Source organism: Vipera ursinii (assembly GCF_947247035.1).
Source record: "Vipera ursinii genome assembly, chromosome: 1".
Taxonomy (NCBI): domain Eukaryota; kingdom Metazoa; phylum Chordata; class Lepidosauria; order Squamata; family Viperidae; genus Vipera; species Vipera ursinii.
The window spans coordinates 336,694,953-336,715,967 of record NC_139512.1 but is presented as its reverse complement, the minus strand read 5'-3'; the positions used below and the strand labels follow the sequence as shown (position 1 = coordinate 336,715,967).

The 21,015-nt window shown below is 43.1% G+C and overlaps 1 protein-coding gene across 1 annotated transcript in view; it reads right to left on the bottom strand.

Annotated features, from left to right (window-relative positions):
• FSIP2 (fibrous sheath interacting protein 2) overlaps nucleotides 1-5,257 on the bottom strand; it is a gene marked incomplete at its 5' end in the record, with an annotated part of 73,441 nt that extends 68,184 nt beyond the window's left edge. Inside the window, 3 exons of the mRNA XM_083379458.1 lie at nucleotides 54-215; nucleotides 1,028-1,153; nucleotides 5,150-5,257. Of these exons, the coding sequence (XP_083235584.1) occupies nucleotides 54-215; nucleotides 1,028-1,153; nucleotides 5,150-5,257 (396 nt within the window). The remainder of the gene's footprint in view (nucleotides 1-53; nucleotides 216-1,027; nucleotides 1,154-5,149) is intronic.
• Nucleotides 5,258-21,015: the final 15,758 nt, after the last annotated feature.

Below are 21,015 nucleotides of genomic sequence, written 5' to 3'. Positions count from 1 at the left end.
TGATTGTTGCTTTAATAACTTTAATAGTTATTGCACAATGGAAACAAACTTACTTTGTTTTTGTCAGTGATCAGGCCAGACTTTTTCAGTCTTCGGAGATTGTCTTTACGCTTATAGTAAGCACGCAAGTGGGGGTCATGAAGACTTTTGTATTCGGGGGCCATGATCTTACAGTACGGATCACTCAGATCAAAAGTAGCTGATGGCTGATAAAGCTGAAAGAAACATAAAAGTTTGATGAGAACAAAGAAAGAAAGCATCCCTCAGAACTTATTGGGATTCCCCTCTGGGGAAAGCACCATGTCTAATCTATCAGTGGCTTGAGAAGTCACTAAGAAGTATTAGGAAATGTTATGCTAGGAAAGAGCCTATGAAAAAAAATTACATATAGAACTATGCCAAAGAGTCCTTCTTTGAGGGAGATGGATGATTTAGAAATAGATGATAGATAGATAGATAGATAGATAGATAGATAGATAGATAGATAGATAGATAGATAGATAGATGTAGGTAGGTAGGTAGGTAGGTAGGTGGGTGGGTGGGTGGGTGGACGGACAGACAGACAGATAGATGTAGATAGATAGATAGATAGATAGATAGATAGATAGATAGATAGATAGATAGATAGATAGATGGATGGGTGGGTAGATAGCTAGATGGGTGGGTGGGCGGGTGGATAGATAGATAAATAGCTAGCTAGCTATACAGTAGGTAGGTAGGTAGGTAGGTGGGTGGGTGGATAAGATAGCTAGATAGCTAGATAGATAGAGTATTCCCACACTGGTTTTTACTAAGAAAGGTAGCTTCAAGAGAAAGTGCCAGGAATCAGAAAAATTAAGGGTTCTTTCCCACTTCTATTTCTGAATTTCTTTCTCGGGATGGTTTCAGTTTTTTAAAAAATAACACTGGGACACTTCTACAAGTTTTTATGCAAAATGCCCCATAAAAACGGTTTCTTGTTCCATTATTTCGTGTTTTGTGTCCACAACATTTCACGGAAAGCAGAACTGAGATAGTCTCTCTTCACCTTTTCACCCAAGCTTGCTCTGTAGAACATGGTATTGGAGCCAGGCAGAAATGGGATCTTCATGAAAAGTGGCATGTCCAGAATTTGGTTGGGTCCCACAACTGGCATTTGTTTCCCAGGACCCAACTAGAAGAAAAAAAAAACCACAAAGGAAGCATGTTATTCATTATCTGTTTTGCATAACTCAACAAGCAGCAGTAATTTGCTTCAGTAGCTTTTTAAGATCTCCAAGAATATGCACAAGATTTGATCCATTAGTTTTGATTTGGTCTCCCCTTCCAAGACAGGTTTTGTTTGTTTTCTTGCTTGTTTGTTTATCAAATTTATTTGTCACCAATCTTGTGGTTCTGTTGACTCTGAGCAGCTTACATCAAAATAAAACCCACAAGCATTCAACAATTATGTGTTATGCCACATGCATAATAATACTCTTGGATGTGTCCTCCTAGGGGCCTTCAAAACTGTCTGCACCATTGCATTCGGGATCAATTGTACCTTCCGAATGCTCTTCAAGGGTAGCCCATGTAGAGAGCTGTCAAAGGAGTAAATCAAAAACTCCTTATCAGAGGCCGATGAACCGTGGTTCATTTGACGCATGGTGCACAACAGGTAAAAGAAAGAAAACCCGAAACGTATTCTACTGTAAAAACTTTAATCAGAAAAAAACAAAGAAAAACACTTAACTGACTACATGCTCTATCTCACCAGACAGCACAGAGAGAAAAAAACAACTTAAAAAAACTTTTTGTTTGGACATGCGCACGGTAGTAGAGCCAGACATGAAACCAAAACATGGTTGAACATGTGACACTCACCATGGTTACAATGATAAGATAACAGCACAGCTGGCAAAGAGCAGACTGCAACGTGCTTAGCTGACAAACACATAAAAACGCAGTGACAAGAGCTAAGCGCAGAGCCTCACATCTAGAAAAGAGTACAATTGGTGCACTGCACAAAGTGGTGTGAAGGGTCTACAATCCATGACTGCCACCTGCTCTTCAAGCAGGAGTCATGAATCTAGGAGAACCCCCAAGTTGCACACTGGATTTAGTTGAGGTAGTGCCACCCCATCCAGAACTATTTATTTATTTATTTATTTTATTACATTTATATACCGCCCTTTCCCTAGGGACTCAGGGTGGTTTACAGGGTAATTAAAAACCAAAAATACAAAAGTTAAAAACCAAATTTAAAAAAGATTAAATTTATCCCTGTATAAATAAAACCCCAATTAAAATAAATTAGTCCTCAGCCTGGGCCAGAGAGCTCGAAGAGCCAGGTCTTCAGGCCCCGGCGGAACGAACAGAGGTCGGGGGCAGTCCTCAGCTCCACTGGCAGCTGGTTCCAAAGGGCAGGCGCCCCCACAGAGAAGGCCCTATCCCTGGGTGTTACCCGCCGGCAATCTCTTACCGGTGGCACCCTGAGCAGACCCTCCCTGTGGGAGCGCACTGGACGAAGGGAACTTGATGCCGGCAGCAGGTGTTCCCTCAGATATCCCGGACCCAAGCCATGTAGGGCTTTATAGGTCATCACCAGCAACTAAAGATGATAAGCCTCTGGATCCCCAGGCTCTGCATACCTACAGCCACTCCCTCTTACCAGGGTTCATTTGAAGCCTGTTGTCCCCCATCCAGGCTCCCACAGCCTCTAGGCTCCACAAATTTTCAGAACACAACTGTATTTACTGCATTTTCCCCATTTCATTCATCTTTTCTCCAAGAAGCTCAGAGAGAAACCAATTTTTCCTTGTCATACATTAACTTGGCTATTGGGACTTTATAAGTTTTGATTATTTTTACATATTTCTTAACATGCCCTATTTGTCTGGGGGAAAATAATCTTTATTTCCTAGTCCAAGTAAATCCCATTATATTTATGCCTTTTACATAAATAAATATTTCAGCAGAATTTACAGACACCTTGCTTGGCTTCTGACAGACGCCAAGGCTCATCTAATTTTTAAACCTGTTCAGTTGTTTTAATTAAAGAAATAAGCATAAAATCTAAAATGTATCAATACAGCACCCCTCAATATGAGAAATGAAGTATATTACATAAATATCATTGTACAGAAATATACTGCATTAAACCAGAAGATGGAATAATAGATGGCCTATCTGGTTAGATTTAATATATTAAAGGATTGAGCTTGTTCTATATTGGTGTTTCTTATTTATTCAGTTTCTGTGGGTTCTTTTATATTTCATTATTTATCTTTAGTTTCTTCAAACATCACTTATTTACTTACTACGCTGTATATTCTTTTTGATCATATTAGCAGTGCTATATTTTAGTTGTACATCATAATTGCTACAATCTACCAATAAAAACTATAGAGGCAGGACTAGTTTCTTACTCCCCAAACAAAAACAGCTCAAACCACCAATTTCATAATAGAGCTGGGAAGGATTAATGTTATCAAGTAAAATATGCCCAAAAAATTCCACCTTTTTTTATATTCATGTAAGCAAGTAATTGGGACGTGGTGGCTCAGTGGGTTAGGACGCTGAGCTTGTCGATCAGAAAGTCGGCAGTTTGGCGAGTCGAATCCCAAGTGCCGCGTAACAGAGTGAGCGCCTGTTACTTGTCCCAGCTTCTGCCAACCTAGCAGTTCGAAAGCACGTAAAAATGCAAGTAGAAAAACAGGGACCACTACGGTGGGAAGGTAACAGCGTTCCATGCGCCTTTGGCGTCTAGTCATGCCGGCCACATGACCATGGAGACGTCCTTGGACAAGCGCTGGCTCTTCGGCTTTGAAACGGAGATGAGCACCGGCCCCTAGAGTCGGAAACGACTAGCATGCATGTGCGGGGGAACCTTTACCTTACCAATAAAAAAATTAAAGGTTAAAAACCAGATCACCTTTCCTTCCTCACATAGGCTTCATTAATATTCCTATAAACTAAAAGTTGTGTACGGCCACATTACTGACTTGTCTTTAAGTGAATGGTTACATGTTAAATAGCTAGCTGCCATGGCAGGCATTTTGTGACAGCACCCATTACACACACAGACACTCACACACTCAAGACACCCTTCTCAAAAGGGGTCATCAACCCTAAAGCTTTGGGGATTTCTTTTGAGTCCTCTTTAGCAGAAGCAGCTAAAAGATGTTCCTGTTAAACTCGTGTATTCAATTTTTCTTCTTAGTGCAGTTTCTCAATCTTGGCAATTTTAAGACATGTGGCTGAATGTCCTCATTTCCCTTGCAATATGCTAGCTGGGGAATTCTGTGAATTGAACTCCATACATCTTATAAGTTTCTGAAGTTGAAAAATACTGGTCTGAGCTATCTCAAAGATGCTTTTTCATGAGGTAACTGGACTTTGTTTTTCTTGAAGACATTTTGCTTCTCATCCAAGAAGCTTCTTCAGCTCTGACTGTTTTAGGCCATCTATGTCAAAAATGAACAGCCCTCTCTCAACAGAGTGGGAGGGATCTGACATCATCTACCAGTCTACAACACAGTCCCAACAGTTCCATGAAGGCTCCACACCCATTTGCACTATTCCGGTGACCCTGAAGACACAGATAAGCTTCCAGGTAGCTTTAAAAACTTGCTATAATAATAATAATAATAATAATAATAATAATAATAATAATAATAATAATAATAATAATAATAATAATAATAATAATAATAATAATAATAATGAACAGCTGTCTGCAGGAGTATAAATCCTTCCATTCCCCACCATCCAGTCAGATCTGAAAAAAACTTCTCGGATAAGAAGTGGAACGTCTTCAAAGAAAAACAAGTAAGTCCAGTTGCCTCTTGAAAAAGCATCTTTGGGATAACTATGACCTGGATGTCTGAGAATCTCCATAGACTGGTCTGAGCTACTTACCAAAAGGAGAACTAAGCTAGTAAATAGAATAAGCCCTAAGTTTATACGGAGAGCCAATTTGGTGTAGCGGTTAAGGCATCAGGCTAAAAATCAGGAGTTCAGGAGTTCTAGTCCCATCTTAGGCATGAAGCTAACTGGGTGACCTTGGTGCTGTCAGACACTCCTCCCTAGGAAGCATCCACATATCTTAAAAGTTGCCAAGGTTGAGAAGAAACACTGTCCCACTGCAATAAAAAGTTGGTTCAACTGCAGTTTTTCCTCCCCCTCTTACTTCTATCACATCCTCTTCAGGTTCCATGGCCTCAAGTGCTGTCCGAGCACTTTCTGTTAAGTAATGTCCCATGGCTGCCTTTAGGACCCCTGGGTTGGGGTACGTCATCTTGATGGTTCACGGTGAGCTGCTGCCCTTAGAGGACATAGCTTCCAACTGCCACCTTTTAGCAACCCTTCTAGAACATTCCTAGACGTTGTTAGCAACAAAGGTTCTACTAGTTTCGTCCTAGTTGCTACCTTCACATTCTCTGTGGAGCTTTCAACATCTCACAGGAAGGAATCTGATGCTGGAATCCCATTCTGTCAAGTGATCCAGATGCTTCCTTACTTATACGACGTAACATGGAAGCAAAACTGTTGCGTGAATACAGTAATCATTATACAGTGGTTACTCAATGATACAAGATACTTAGATCATAATGAATCAGGTATTTCTTGAGTTTATTATTTCAGAAATGAGCCTCTTTGTTGTGTCAGACTGTCTAATGGGGTTGATGCTAAGTGTAGGGGCAAATTATCGAGAATAAAATCTCCAATCTTGACTTGATTCCTTTTTGTCAGTGACAACTAACTCTATTTCTATCCTGATTTCAAGCACCTATGGCTTGTTAGGATGCTGAGCTTGTCGATCAGGAGGTCGGCAGTTTGGCGGGTCGAATCCCGAGTGCCGCGTAACAGTGAGCGCCTGTTACTCATCCCAGCTTCTGCCAACCTAGCAGTTCGAAAGCATGTAAAAATGCAAGTAGAAAAATAGGGACCACTACGGTGGGAAGGTAACAGCGTTCCATGCGCCTTTGGCGTCGTCATGCCGGCCACATGACCACGGAGACGTCCTCAGACAAATGCTGGCTCTTTGGCTTTGAAATGGAGATGAGCACCGGCCCCTAGAGTTGGAAACGACTAGCACGCATGTGCGGGGGAACCTTTACCTTTACCTTTTATGCTCTGCATAAGGAAGTATGCTGAATGAAATAAAAAGGTTCTCTAGTTTATTCTTGAAACTTAACATTAAGAAAACCAAGATCATGGCATCCGGCCCTCTCAATTCCTGGTAAATAGATGGGGAAGAAATGTAGGTAGTGACAGATTTTATTTTCCTGGGCTCCAAGATCACTGCAGATGGGGACTGTAGCCAAGAAATTAAAAGACACTTGCTCCTGGGGAGGAAAGCAATGGCAAATCTAGACAGCACACTAAAAAGCAGAGACATCACCCTGTCAACAAAAGTTCGTATAGTCAAGGCTATGGTCTTCCCGGTTGCAATGTATGGCAGTGAAAGTTGGACCATAAGAAAGGCTGAGCGCCAAAGAATTGAGGCCTTTGAACTCTGGTGCTGGAGAAGACTCCTGCGAGTCCCTTGGACTGCAAGGCGATCAAACCGGTCAGTCCTAGAGGAGATCAACCCTGACTGCTCTTTAGAAGGCCAGATCCTGAAGCTAAAACTCAAATAGTTTGGCCACCTATGAGAAGGAAGGACTCACTGGAGAAGAGCCTAATGCTGGGAAAGATTGAGGGCAATAGAAGAAGGGGACGACAGAGAATGAGGTGGCTGGATGGAGTCACTGAAGCAGTAGGCGTGAGCTTAAATAGATGGTAGAGGACAGGAAGGCCTGGAGGAACGTTGTCCATAGGGTCGCGATGAGTTGGACACGACTTCGCAGCTAACAACTAGTTTATTCCCAGAATGGCTATCCAAATGCCAAGAATAACAGCACCTACCACTTATATTCTCCAGAAACTAGTACTGAGCTACATTGCCTCTGGATATATCCATCATGATTAGTAGCCCTTGATAGCCTTATCCTGTATGCCAGACATGTCAAACACAAGGCCCGGGGGCCGGATCCGGCCCGCAAAGTGGTTTCATGCGGCCCACGAAGCCATCCTGGAAACAGTGAGGGAACGGCCCCCACTGCCTTGGCCCTGGCCCAGAGACCCTCCTTCTGCCAGAGACCCTCAGATCTGTCCCACTCCTGCCCAGGCCCCCATAGGCACCCTTGAGGCGAACGATGTAGAGCTGGCCACACCCACCCAGTAGGCCATACACATTTTAGCCATGCCCACCCAGTAGGTCACGCCCACCCAGGCCACACCCACCCGGCCCTCTGAGGGCAACCGCAATGCTTATGCAGCCCTCAATGAAATTGAGTTTGACACCCCTGCTGTATGCAGTTCCGATTCTTTTGAAACCATCAAAACAGATATAAAAATGTACCACTGCATCTTGTGGCAGTGATTTACATGTAGTCAGAATTCTATATTCTAGTTGAGCTTTTGGTGATCATAATGGCTCATGAAACCCTCCAAATCACATATACCCTCCATGTAGTAAGCTATGACTCCCATATTTTTATAATCCAGGTTGGAATTCGAGGCACCATAAACCAAGACATGGTGGGGGGCTAGTTTGGAAAATGAAGCTCAGCTCACCATGGAAGTGTTCCCAGCCCCATTTATCTTGATTCATTAAATTCTTTTCAGTTCTACATCCTCCTTCCTAAAAGATGGTAACTAGAGTTGTAGCAAGAATCTTGTCTGCAACTGTATGATGAAGTCGTATTCAGATTTGTATTTTTATTTCAACCTTTCAAAACTTTCAGTGCGTTACACTTCGCCTACATTTTCACTGATTTATCAGTCATCTACTAACATGTCTTTCCTGTCTGGCCAACATGTTCAATGTAGCCTGTTATCTATAATAAAGCTGGGATCTCTTTCCTGGTGCAATCACTTTATTCAGTACATTTGGATTCATATTTTGGGAGACTGTTAGAATCCAAGTGGATTTCTTCACCAGCAAGAATAATCTGCTGTTGAATGAGGACTTTTGCTTTGAAACTAAATAGCTTTGTGTTAAAAAGCCCGAGACAGGATGTGCTATACATCCATGATGAAGTGGAGCTCAGAGTCAGACACCTTGTGGCTAGATGGGATGCTGTGATGAAGCTTTAGCTAATTCAACACTTCATCTCAAATTTACATATCTTCATGGACAAGGTTAACAACTTTTGATTTTTTAAATTTTATTTTGGTTGACAGCTGTAAATCCAGATGCATAAGAGACCTAGAAAAAAATGCATGTTATTAGAAGGACCAAAAATAGTCAGGCAAACAATATATACATAAAAATATACACAGAAATACGATGTATGCTCATTGACACAGACACACACCCATTTGTTCCAATAAAAATGCACAACGTATTTATTTTTTATTTGTTTGTTCAGTTTCTATGTCCCCCCATTTCAGTCAATGACTCTGTGCAGCTTATAATTCAGAAAATATATTACAATTATACTTTTAAAAAGCATTTTAAAACAAGAAAAAGAAGAAAACCAGTAAAAAAACAACATTAAAAACATCCAATTCAACATATACATATAATGTATTTGGCCAGTTAGCAATATAGCCAGGAAATGGGGCCCTTGGCACATTCAGCATCCCAGGCTTGGAAACCCAGCCAGGTTTTTATGAAAGGCTAACAGTGTTGGGGCTAACACTGGGAGAATGTTCCACAGACATCTCAACAAAGGAAATTCGCTGCAGGGACACCTCACTGCAGGCACCAGATGGTTTTGAGACCATGTGCCCTGCTCTTAATCTGGTGCTGTCCCACCGACCACTGCTGCCCTCTGACAGCCCACTTGCCCACCCACCCGGCTCTCCATCCAGCACCCACAGCAAGTTTCATACAACAATAGAATCTAAGAAGCTGACAAAGAGATCAAGGCAGCCCTCCTCTCCTATTGTTGCTTCTGTCCATTTATCGTTTTTCCCTGAAAGTAAGCCCCCCCCCAGAAAATCAAGCCCCAGCTTGATTTTCGGGGGTGGGCCTAATATGAGCCCCACCAAAAGTAAGGCCTAGTTTGGGGGTGAGGGTGGGGGTAGGGGAGGGCGAACTTGCCCCATGTGCCCTGCACCCACTTACCTTATCGGTAGGACCACCACCACAAGACCTCCCATGCCCAGACACTTGGCAAGCCATGTGGCTCATCACGCCAGTGCTGCCGCTCATGGCAGGAGGTTGCACAGTGCTTCGGGCCATTGTTGCTCACGGCAAGAAGCTGAGTGGTGAAAACGGCCCAAAGCACCAGGCAGCGTCCTGCCACAAGCGACGGCAATGGCCCGAAGAGCCGCTCAGCTGCGCAGCGGAAATGGCCCGAAGCACCATGTGGCATCCACTTGGCTTCTTGCTTTGAGCAGCAGCAACGGCCCAAAGCACTGTGCTACCTCCTGCCGTGAGCGGCGGCACTGGTGTGATGAGCCACACAGCTTGACAAGTGTCAGGGTGTGGGAGGCCTGGCTGCAGCAGTCCTACCAGTAAGGTAAGTGGATGCGGGGCACATGGGGTAGCTTCACACACCCCCATGCCCCTTAGAGCAGCAATGGCGCAATGCGCCACATGGTGTCCAGCCACAAGGGGCAGCAAGCATCTGCTAAAGAAGTCAAGCAGTGGCGTGACAGGTGTTGGGGTGTGGGAGGCCTGGCTGTGGTGGTCCTAAGGTAAGACACCCCCAAAAGTAAGACCCGGTGCCTCTTTTGGAGGCAAAAAAAAAATGTAAGACTGGGTCTAATTTTCAGGGAAACATGGTAGTATGCAGAAGCAGACTGCCCATGCCACCATGCCTGCATGCAGGACCCAATCATTAAAGCCACTGATCAACTTGCCCACTAGGAACTTTTCTAGCCCTCTTCTAAAGCCATTCAAACTAGCAGCACCACCATAGCATATGCCACCTGTTGAAATTACAGGTTGATTATCCACTAGGTGAAGAAATGTTTCCTCCTATTGGCTTCAAATCTTCTACTGGTCAGTTTCATTGGGTGACTTCTAGTTCTAGTATTATGGGAGATGAGGAAACTCTTATCCATGCTTACACTTTTTTTACTTTGCTTAATATTATGAACGTCAGTCTTTCCTTACAAACAACTTTTCTCTAAGCTAAACAGTTTCAACTGCTGCATGTTGACCTTGTAAAGAAGTTGGTCAAGTTCCTGCTCATCTTGCTTGCCTACTTCTACAAGCCCTCCAGCTCCATTACATTCTTGCGATGTGGTAACCAGAAGAATACACAATATTCTAAAGATGACCACCCCATGGACAACTGAAAGGCTTATCAAAGAATTTCTCAAATACTTGAAAGGGGGTCACCACCCACCCCAAAGACTATTATCTCTGTTGTCCCAGAATGCAAGTTACAGGAAAGCACATTATAGTTGACTGCTAAAGAAACATCTGATTAGGCAGAGCAGCTCAATTATGGAATTGGTTATCAAGGGAAGTAATGGTATCTCTTTTCACTATTCACTATACTGGACAATTAAATTCTTACAATGAGTAGTAAGTTGGACTTAGTGGCTCTTCCAATCTTTAGAATTTCTACTAATCTTACTACTAAACAGAGTAGCAAATTGGGATACCAATCAATTAAATAAATTAGACTTAACCGCCTTTTTAACATGGCACTCAGGCTGTCACCTCTGATTTAGTGCAATGGAGTCCTGTATTCCATCATGACCAACCGGGAGATACAGAAGTCACAAATTTTTATATTATATAAAAACTGAGGCTGAGGGGTTTTAATTTTTATTGGGTTTTAGTTTTAAATTTCAGGGACTTCATTTAATTAATTGTCTTAATCTGATTTTAATTTTTGTATGTTTGTTTTAATCTTCCCTGTACACCGCCCTGAGTCCTCCGGGAATAGGGTGGTATATAAATTTAATTAAATAAATAAATAAATAAATAACTTGTCATAAATTATACAATAGAAAAAAGGAAGAAATGTAGAGAGGACAAAAGGGGGGTGGGGGTGGAAAGTATGTGAATTGATTTAATATACATATACGTATATGCAGTGCTTTTTTTGTAAAAGAAAAAGGTGCCGGAACTCACACGTCATATAACCCGCCTTGACTACCCTACAAGGTTCCATTCAAAAAAGGTGCCAGAACTCCGTTCTGAGCGTTCTATGAGAAAAAAAGCCCTGCGTATATGAAATTTTACCTTTAGGTTATAATGGAATAAGAGGAATACTGCCCAGCCACTAAGCAAACTGCTTCTGAATATGAGGGCCTCACTTTTGGCTAAGCCCCCTTTAAACTGATATCTTCATATTTTTGCATAAAAAGTGAATTAACTTCTGCAATAGCTTCACCTTCCCGCCAATCAAGTTGGAAAAATTTCAGCTTCTACAAAAACATTTTCCTGAATCTTGTACCCACCTTAACCATGTAGGGAGGGTGATGTGCTGGCAGGGATGCAAGCTTCATGCTGGAGAATAGTTGAAGAAATAATAACCTCCATAGGCCACAATTCCAAACCACAGCATTGCTCCAAAAAATTGCATCACATTTTTGTTCAACTGCACTAAATGGGGTTTAGGGAAAGAGAAAAATCATTTATTCATCATATCAAATGAAATAACAGAAGCCACATCGCTGCTCTCTAATAAAACTTGTGCCAAAGGAAACAAAAGAGAATGAAGAAGGAGACAGGGTCAGATGAGGAGGAAAGAATAAAAGAAGGTACATGTATTTCATATATATGTGGTAAGATTTATAAATTGGATAAATAAATAAAATAAATATGGGCAAGATTTGGGTTTAAATTGGCAGGAGAAATACAGGTAGTCCTCAACTTTTAACAACAATTGGGAATTTCAGTTGTAAGTTAGTGTGGTCATAAGTTGAGTCATCATGTGACTGGACCTGATTTTATAACCATTTGTATGTCAGTCATAAGGTGAATTGAGCTTCCCCAATGGGTGTTTAAAAGGTCACCTTAAAAAAAGCGAGTTGCTTGTCCAGCCTCAGAATTATAATTGTGTGACCATGGGATATTGCAATGGTTTAAGTACAGGTTATAAAGCACTTTTTTTTTGAGGCTGTCGTAACTTTGAACTGTTAATCAAGCATAAGTTGAGCACTACTTATATACACTAATGGCTCAATTCACATTGTCAGCCTTTCCCAATTAACTGGGTGTGTCTGGACTACAATTTCCGGATTTCCACATCAGGAAGGAATTCCAGGAGTTGCTCTGATCAGTACCCCCTGCAGATTAGGAAAGGGTGCTGCATATAACAAGTGATTTTGAAGGAAATTTTTTACGATAGGTCTGAGAAGGAGAAAAGAGTTTCTAAATTCTCTGTGAATTTGGCATCATTTTGTCAAAAAGTTCCAATCTCTGTGCATCTGCACAATACTCAGCTGCCAGGGTCCACTTCTGGAAATATAGATTTGAGTTGGGGGGGGTTGGAGGGGCGCGAAGACCACCAGGTCAAAAGTGTCAAGATGTGGACTACATCTTTATGATGAATGCTCTTCCCTTTTGTAATATGGTCATGTCCATGCAAAATGGGGGTTTCCATCCCATAGTTGGGTTTGCTGTTGACTATTAGAAAACACTGTTGGTGAATCTTCTTTTCGATGATGGACTGATCTGGCATTGTGAAGGGTGGCATATGGGGCCCAAACTTGTTTAACAGGGGAACAGATAAGGACACTGGCCCCATTGCAATCGATAATAAAATAAGGCTCAGATAATAAAATAAGGCTCTCTGGGTGATATAATCTTTCCTCCCTCACACACAGCCACCATAGTGTGGCAGTGTGACTAAAACATGGGACTAAGACTGAGGAAGCCCTCAGTGGGTGTGGTGCTGTCTTTGGCTGAACTGGTTATTATTGTTGTCTGAAGGCAGCTGGGTTTCCTGCAAGGGTTGATACTGTAAGCCAGGGGTCTTCAAACTTGGCCCTTTTATGACTTGTGGACTTCAACTCCCAGAATTCCTCAGCCAGCTGGCTGAGGAATTCTGGGAGTTGAAGTCCACAAGTCATAAAAGGGCCAAGTTTGAAGACCCCTGCTGTAAGCCTTACGAAGTCCCTTTGTATGGAATATGGTCAGCACGAAGAGGGAGGGCCTCTGAACATGTGCATGCCCCTCTTTTGCTTAACCATCTTCGCACAACCCTCACCCGATGCCCCGTGCTTGACACGCTTGACCTCCAGGGCACCGTCGGGTCGCCCGGGTGAGAAGACGGCGGTGTGCACCTCCATGGATCCGGCGCCATCGGACTGGAAGATCTCACGGAGCAATTTCTCGAGTTGCACGAGAGCTGGCTTTTCTTCGTCGGGCCGCGGCTGCACAATCACACCCACCAGGGCAGCCGGGGAGTCACCGCCTTGATCCCGCACGCCCTGCAACACCTCCCGCATCCGCTCGGGCCGCTCCCGCAGCGACGACGGCCGGCATAGGAAGAAGATCAACTGGCCCGACGGCGTGGACGGCAGGGCGTGGGGCGCCGGCAGCGGAGCAACAGGGCAGCAGGGATCAGCGGAGCCGGGCGGGCTGCCGGCGGAGGCGCCGCCCGTCGGGGGCAGCACGTGGTGCGCGAAGGAGCTGAGTACAGTTTGCCCTCCGTCTGACCCCCACGACTCGCCGGCCAGCAGCACCACCTGCGTGCGCTGCACCACCGTCCCGTCCTCGCACGGGCCGGGTTCGCTCTCGCCAGCCACGCCGCGACCGCCGGTCCGCCGGCCGCCCCCCGAGCTCCCGCCCCGCTGCTCTTTGCGCTCCATGCCGCCCGGATCCAGCCGCTCGGCGCGCCGGCGTCGCTCCCCGCGCGCCTCTCCTGCGTCTTGCGCAGGTGTCACAATCGTCAGCCGGCCCCTTCTGGGCGTAAGGAGCAGCGTGGAGGCCTGGCCTGTGACCCCGCGGCTCTCCTGGGGGTTGGCGGAGCCAGGCTGAGCGAGCTGGCTTTCGTGGCCAGGGCGCCCCCGACGCGAGCGCGCCTCCCTCCCGGGCGCTTTGGAAGGAAAAACGGTCTTCCGCTTCATTCTCCGGTCCCAAGACCCACAAGCCGTGTGGTTGATGCAGCCTCTGGCCACGATCCTTAGGGGGCCAGAAAGGAGTCCTTGGAGAATGTAGAAGAAGCAAGAGGGGCTTCCTTGGGTCTATAGAACTCAGCTCGGACAAGGCATTTTGCGTGCATTTCTGAAGTTCAGCCATTTCCTTTTCCCTGTCCTCCGTAGCCTACTAACCTATTTAGTTGGTTAAAAACCCTGCTATATTCACTGGGATTTGTCCACCTTAAATCCACAATCCTATGGATCGGAGATGTTCAGATTCTACTGACTGTGCGCCATATCGAATACAATCTTAAATGCACGAGCACATTCAGCTCAGTCCCTGTTGTAAGCAAGAGATTATTGAAATAAAAGTCTAGAAGGCCAGCTATCTGTTTGCCAGTTGCCTGCTAATTTATTTAGCAATAAGCTAGCAATATCAGGAGGACACTAGTAAGCAACATTTAGGAGGTGCTCCTCATGCTCTGCCAAATAGTCTTTATCAGCTGGAAACTAGGAAGTCTTTTGAGTCCAAGAGCAGCTGGTAACTGATGAATCTTCTTATAATCTACAAATTTCTAAAAATGTTTTCTGTCTGGCTTCTATCTGTCATTTGGGGCTTAGATTTCTGTGCTTGTGACTCACTCTAGAAGTCTAATAATTGTTTAAACCAAAAAGATGTGACCAGATCAACTATTCCCCCCCCAAAAAAGAAACTTTCAATTTAACGTGCATCTGGAAAGCATGGGGGATATTATTGTGAAGTTTTAAGATTTTAATTCCCTTGTAAAACACTCTAGGCTCCTTGGGGAGGAAAAACAGTAGAGAAATAAATATGTATTATTATTACTAATAAATAAGAAGGGAAGAAGTTTAAAGAACAAAAGAGAAGGATGTTTTACAAGCAGAGAAAAGTATGCACAATACACAACTAAATTTCCTCGGATTTCATTTACTTTTCTCCTATCTTCTGCCTCCAACTTCTTTTTCTTACTTTTTCTCTGCACTTTTTATGTAAATTTCTTATCTACAAAGAGAATAGTATTCCCCTCCAAATGGTGAAAGGGACTGTCTAGGAAGGAAGGGATAATCAGATTGTCTCCCATCATTGTGCATTGGCCGCAGGTATTTGTGGGAAATCTGGACAGGGTTGTTCAAAGACATACTAACCTGGCTAGTATGGACAACCTGATTGGGATCTGATCATGTATTTTTATCTGCAAACATTTCTGCTCAGTTCTTGAAACAAAAGTCGCAGGGCTCTGCTTGGTTTCTTGTTGCCATAAATGTAAATACAGGTAGTCCTTGACTTACAACTGGCCACATAGTGACTGTTTGAAGTTGTAGCTGACCTCCCTGTGGGTACTTATGACCCAGATTCAAACTTCCAATCTTCACATGATGACATTTCAAGCATTTAGCAACCAGCCCGCATTTGTGGCTGTAGCATCCTGCAGTCACATGACCATGTTTTACTGTTTTTGCTGCATTTACTCCATAGCAAACCACTGGTTTGCTTTACTACCATGGCATTTGTTTAATGCCTGCCTCAAAAAAGGCCATAAAATCAGGTCAGCCATGTGGATGACCTGGTTTGCGACCATCACAAGTTATGATTGTGATGGGCAAGCTCCTTTATGGTCATTACTTAAGAACTATTATGTTGTCCTGCTCACACACATGTAACTCTGGTTTAGTGGATTTATTAATATCCCTGCCCCCGCCGCAACTCCCTTCACCAAAACTCAGAACTGTCCCAATTAAGTCCAGCCACAAGCAGACCACCAATGCTAGTCCACAGAGCAATGGCCAATGTGTTCCCAATCAAAATAAAATTAAATCCACAATACAAGAGGGTCCATGTGGCAAGAAAAATCCAGAGTTTATAAGGCACAATCCAAGTCAAGTTACAGTGTCAATCCAAAGCAAGACAAGAATCGCAACAATCAGAAAACAGCTAGGAAATGAATGTGTTGTTCCAAGCATCGCCTCCATCTGTCTGCTGTGCTAAATAGCCAGCTTCCGGTGCAGTCCATCAAGAAGGGCGAGACTTCCTCCTCATAAGTAATCTGGCTGACCTTCTCTGCTCTTGCCTTTTCTCTGCCCTACATGTTCTTGGATCAGGTGCAGCAGGCAGTTTCTCTTCCTCATCACTGACTGACTCCAGCTGCATGCTTTCTCCACCTGAAGCCTCTGGGCTGTCCTGTTGCAGCTGTGTTTGAGCCAAATCTCTCTCAGAGAGCTGCTTGGAGCCATTACAACTCCCCTCCAGATGTGCCTGAAACTGGTTCATCTTCCTCTGAGCTGACATCTGGAGAAATAACTGGGGAAGCATCTGGGGGAGTCATCACAACTATTCATAATGCACAGATATAGTTATTTGGAATCCAGCACTATATCTGCAGAACGAAAAGTATCACTGTAGATTGCTAGTGAGAATTTTTGCATATGTCCCCATATGGGGTGAAAGTTTTCTATAGAAAACAGGTCCATTAAAGAGAAGACAAATATGAATTATCACTTCTTAAAATACTGGTTTTCTGTCTGCAGAGTTTTACACAGTGATGGACAAAGAGCATGTAGAATCCTATTTTCTGTGTTGAGTGTTGCCGTTCACATTTGATTTTTGTGACTGAGTCTTCAAAATTCAAAATGAAATTGAGATTCATTAACATTTTCTTGTTGGTATATCAAGCTGAGGGCTTCAGAGAAAAGTGTTAAAGATGGGTTTTTTTTTACTATTTGAGGCTAAGTATGAAACACCCTGACTGCTCTTTAGAAGGCCAGATCCTGAAGTTGAAACTCAAATAGTTTGGCCGCTTAATGAGAAGGAAGGAGTCACTGGAGAAGAGTCTAATGTTGGGAAAGGTTGAGGGCAAGAGAAGAAGGGGATGACAGAATGAGGTGGCTGGATGGAGTCACTGAAACAGTAGGTATGAGCCTAAATGGACTCCAGAAGATGGTAGAGGGCAGGAAGGCCTGGAGGAACGTTGTCCATGGGGTCCACAGTGGAGCAAAATCAAATGTGGAAGATGGAACCCCGTTGAGTCAACATTCTATGTTGAAATCAATCCAAGAGACAATTGTTTTATTTCATGATGAGACTAAAAATAATGCAAATGAGATAAAAGAACAATTTTCTAACCTAAACTTACAAATTCAGACAATAACTACAAAGAAGGAACTAGTAACCCAGAAAACAGAAAGAAAATTAGAAGCAATGGATCCAAAGATGGAGGACCTAAAGCAGGGGTAGGCAACTTTGGCTCTTTTATGACTCGTGGACTTCAACTCCAAGAATTTCTGAGCCAGCATGGCTCAGCTTGGAAACCTCTCCCTTTCCCCTCAGCATGGCTGGCTCAGGAATTCTGGGAATTGAAGTCCGCAAGTCATAAAAGAGCCAAGGTTGCCTACCCCTGACCTAAAGGAAGGAATTAACAGACAGATACAGACAAATGAAAAATTAGAAGATGCAGTGATAACACCGGAAATGGAAAAGATATCTTACTTGTCAAGATCTCAGAACACATTTGAGGATAAGGAAGAAGAGCTGATCGAATGGATGATAAAGCTGTTAGGAAAAATGCTGAATATTGACAAACAAGAAATGGAAAAAAAACTGAAGGAGAAGGATGGAGGCTGTTTAATGAATATAAATAGTTTGAGCGTTCTTCCAAAAATACTTCAATCAAATTTTCTTCCTCATTCCAAACAATATATACAAAAAAAGGGGAAGAATTACTTGATGATTCAAATGCAGTGACTTGGAAAGTTATTTGGCAAAGGAAGAAAGCTAGAGTAAGACTGAAGAAAATAGAGGTTTTGACCTATTAGATGGGATATTATACTATGAAACAGATGTTTGAATATGGTTAAGAAAATAGATAACTGTTAGAAATAAAAGTATTATAATTAGAAGGATAGGATTATAGTTTGTTATCAATATTATACTTCGTTATGAGATAGGAAATGTGAAAATTCTAAAAGATTTTGAATAAGGGAAGGTTTTGGTTATCCAAATATAATTTATTAAGAGAAAATTATAAGTGTTAGATATATTTTGAACTTTGATTGGAAATTTAAAAAATTTAAAAAGCGGGAAAAACAGGATATTGATTGAACAAACGGATTTTAAGTGCAAATGCAATTGAGGTATGTTCTGGCTAGAAAAGATATTAGAAACTGACTCTATTGATATTATTATAATACCAGAAAAATGTGATGAAGATGTCTATATTTAGTTGTATTAACAGTAACAAGAATTGTATTTTCCCAGTGTGGAAAAATGCATGCTACTAGAAGAAGAGAGGATCAAAGAAGCACTGGATGGTGTAGTATCGGAACTAGACTGAGAATGTTAATATGTACTACTGAATTATCAATGGACCCAGACAACACATTGTTTATTAAGTACTCATGATTGCAAAATTAGAAAATTAATAAAATATGTATTTAAAAAATTCAAAAAGAAACTGCAAGATGACTCTCACTAGATTCATCAGCAAATTTGATGCTGTTTCCTTAAAAGAGAGGAAAAGTAGAATTTAAATCTACTAAAGAATAATAAATAGTAAAGAATAATAATAATTGTATGGATTTCTCTCCCATTCCAGGTGTTATTCTTTATAGCTTTCTTATAGTGGCTGTTATAATTCTTTTTTATTCCTAATGTGTTCATCCTTACATAGAATTATCAAAGATTTTGGACTCTTGCCTTCTCTGCTCACTTGCTTTTACATTTTCCTTTACATTTTCTGGAGATCCATTTAGGCAATATCTAAAAGTTCAACACATTGACAAAGTGGTTCCTCACAGTAGATTTTTGTTGCAAGACTTTGGGATTTGCTATGTTTGCCTGACTTGGCTGCAGCCTATCTCAGCCCTGATAGTAACAGCTAGTTCTAACTGTGATGCTCTGTCCAGAAAGAAATCATCTATGGTCCACTAGCTAGATAATAATTTGTCTTCAATTCCATGCTAAATAATTAATTTTGCTATCAGTGGTCTTTGGGACAGGCTGATCCAGGTTTACAAGCTGAGCTTGGGCATTGTGACATCACCTGGGGGGTTTGCCTAGAGGCCTTTAAAGGATAGTCAAGGGCAGCTGGACACAGACTCCATGAAAGCAGGACATGACCAAGGAGGGGCAGGGCTCGGAGCAGCTTCCTGCACCAACATGCATCCCAGGTCCTGGGGAAAAGATCTTACAGGATTTTCAGATCCTGGTGCAGAAGGTGGGGGGGAGGCCTGAGGTTCTTCTTATTGGGGAAACCCTGGAAGGCAAGGACATTCATAAGATGATGTCCACTTTTGTTAAGGACTTGTTTTCTGCCCCTTGTCACCCAGTCCACCCTGCCGAAGCTTTGAAGGAGCCTTGTGTCACCTGCCCTTTTGGTGGCAAGCAATGCCAGCTTATCTTCTTTCTATGCCGTGCCTCCTGCATGAAGGGCAAGGAGACTGAGCTGAGGAAAGTTTTGCAGCAGGTGAAGAAGTATGTCCAGAAATCCCCCTGTGCCTTAGTAGGAATCATTATGGAACCCAAGAAAGGGGAGGCCGAGGAAGCCCGGGTCCACCTGCTTCGACTGTTGCGCGGCATCTTCCCAAAGGCCTCACCACAGAAACGGGGCAAACAGCCAGCTACCAAACGAGATCAGGACCAGGCAGGGTCATTGGAATTGGAAGAAGTGGAGGTGGAAGCAGAGGTCTACATCCCAGGCTATCCTCGGGGTAACTTGGCCATCATGAAGGCAGCCTGTCGTGCTTCGGAAGCCCTGAGCAGAGGTGGGAGACTACACTAAGAATAGGCTACTTTTTTCCCAGTGGGTGGGTATATTTATTTTTGGTCTTGTGCAGGGGTCCCCCATACCTGGTCCTTAGACCATCACTGGTCTGCGGAATGCCCAGAAACTGGGCAGTGCAAATAAGTGAAGCCCCATCCATGGGAGGCAGGCAGCCTGCAAAACCACGCCTCCTCCGGTACATGGGAAAAACTCTTTTCATGGAACTGGTCCTTGATGCCCAAAAGGTTGGGGGCTGCTGTCCTAGTGCTTCAAGAAATAGGACAGTAAGACCATGATGTCCCTAGAAAAGGCAGAGGAGCTTGTATTTTTGTCTCCTTGATTATCAGCAACCTAACCCATATATATGCTAAGGTAAAGGTAAAGTTTCCCCCGCACATGCGTGCTAGTCGTTTCCGACTCTAGGGGCCGGTGCTCATCTCCGTTTCAAAGCCGAAGAGCCAGCGCTTGTCCAAGGACGTCTCCATGGTCATGTGACTGGCATGACTAGACTCCAAAGGCGCATGGAACGCTGTTACCTTCCCACCGTAGTGGTCCCTATTTTTCTACTTGCATTTTTACGTGCTTTCGAACTGCTAGAAGCTGGGACGAGTAACAGGCGCCCACTCTTTTATGCGGCACTCGGGATTCGACCTGCCAAACTGCTGACCTTCTGATCAACAAGCTCAGCGTCCTAACCCACTGAGCCACTTGTTACTATTTTTAAAGTAGGCATAATTTTCAGTGGTTAGCCACAAAATATGGATGATGTGGTCTGGGATGTTCCTAGGGATCACAGCCATCCCTGGCCATAGCATTGGCAGCAGGTAGGGTTTTTAAACTGTCATCTCAATTGTATGAGGCCTGGCAAGAATTGTTTGCAGTCTTCTTTTAGTTTGGAAATGCTGTTTACAGCTTTGGCAACTCTTTTGGACTAAAAGTAATGGGGATATAAGACATAATGCAGTTTCTTTGGTTTGTCTTAGCAAGATATGTGAATCCAGCATATGTAGCTTGTAAAATATGATTTATGGCTCCATCTTACATGTGAACCAGACTGCTAAGTCTTGTCAAACAAACCCTAGTGTGATATGAACCATATTTGTGTATGTGTGCACGCACACTTAAAAAGTGAACTTCCTGATCCTTATGGCTTTACGGATGAACTTATAAACATCTTGGTGGTGTTTGTTAAAAATCTCCAAAATCAAAAAAAGGTTTGGAAGGAGTTTCAGCA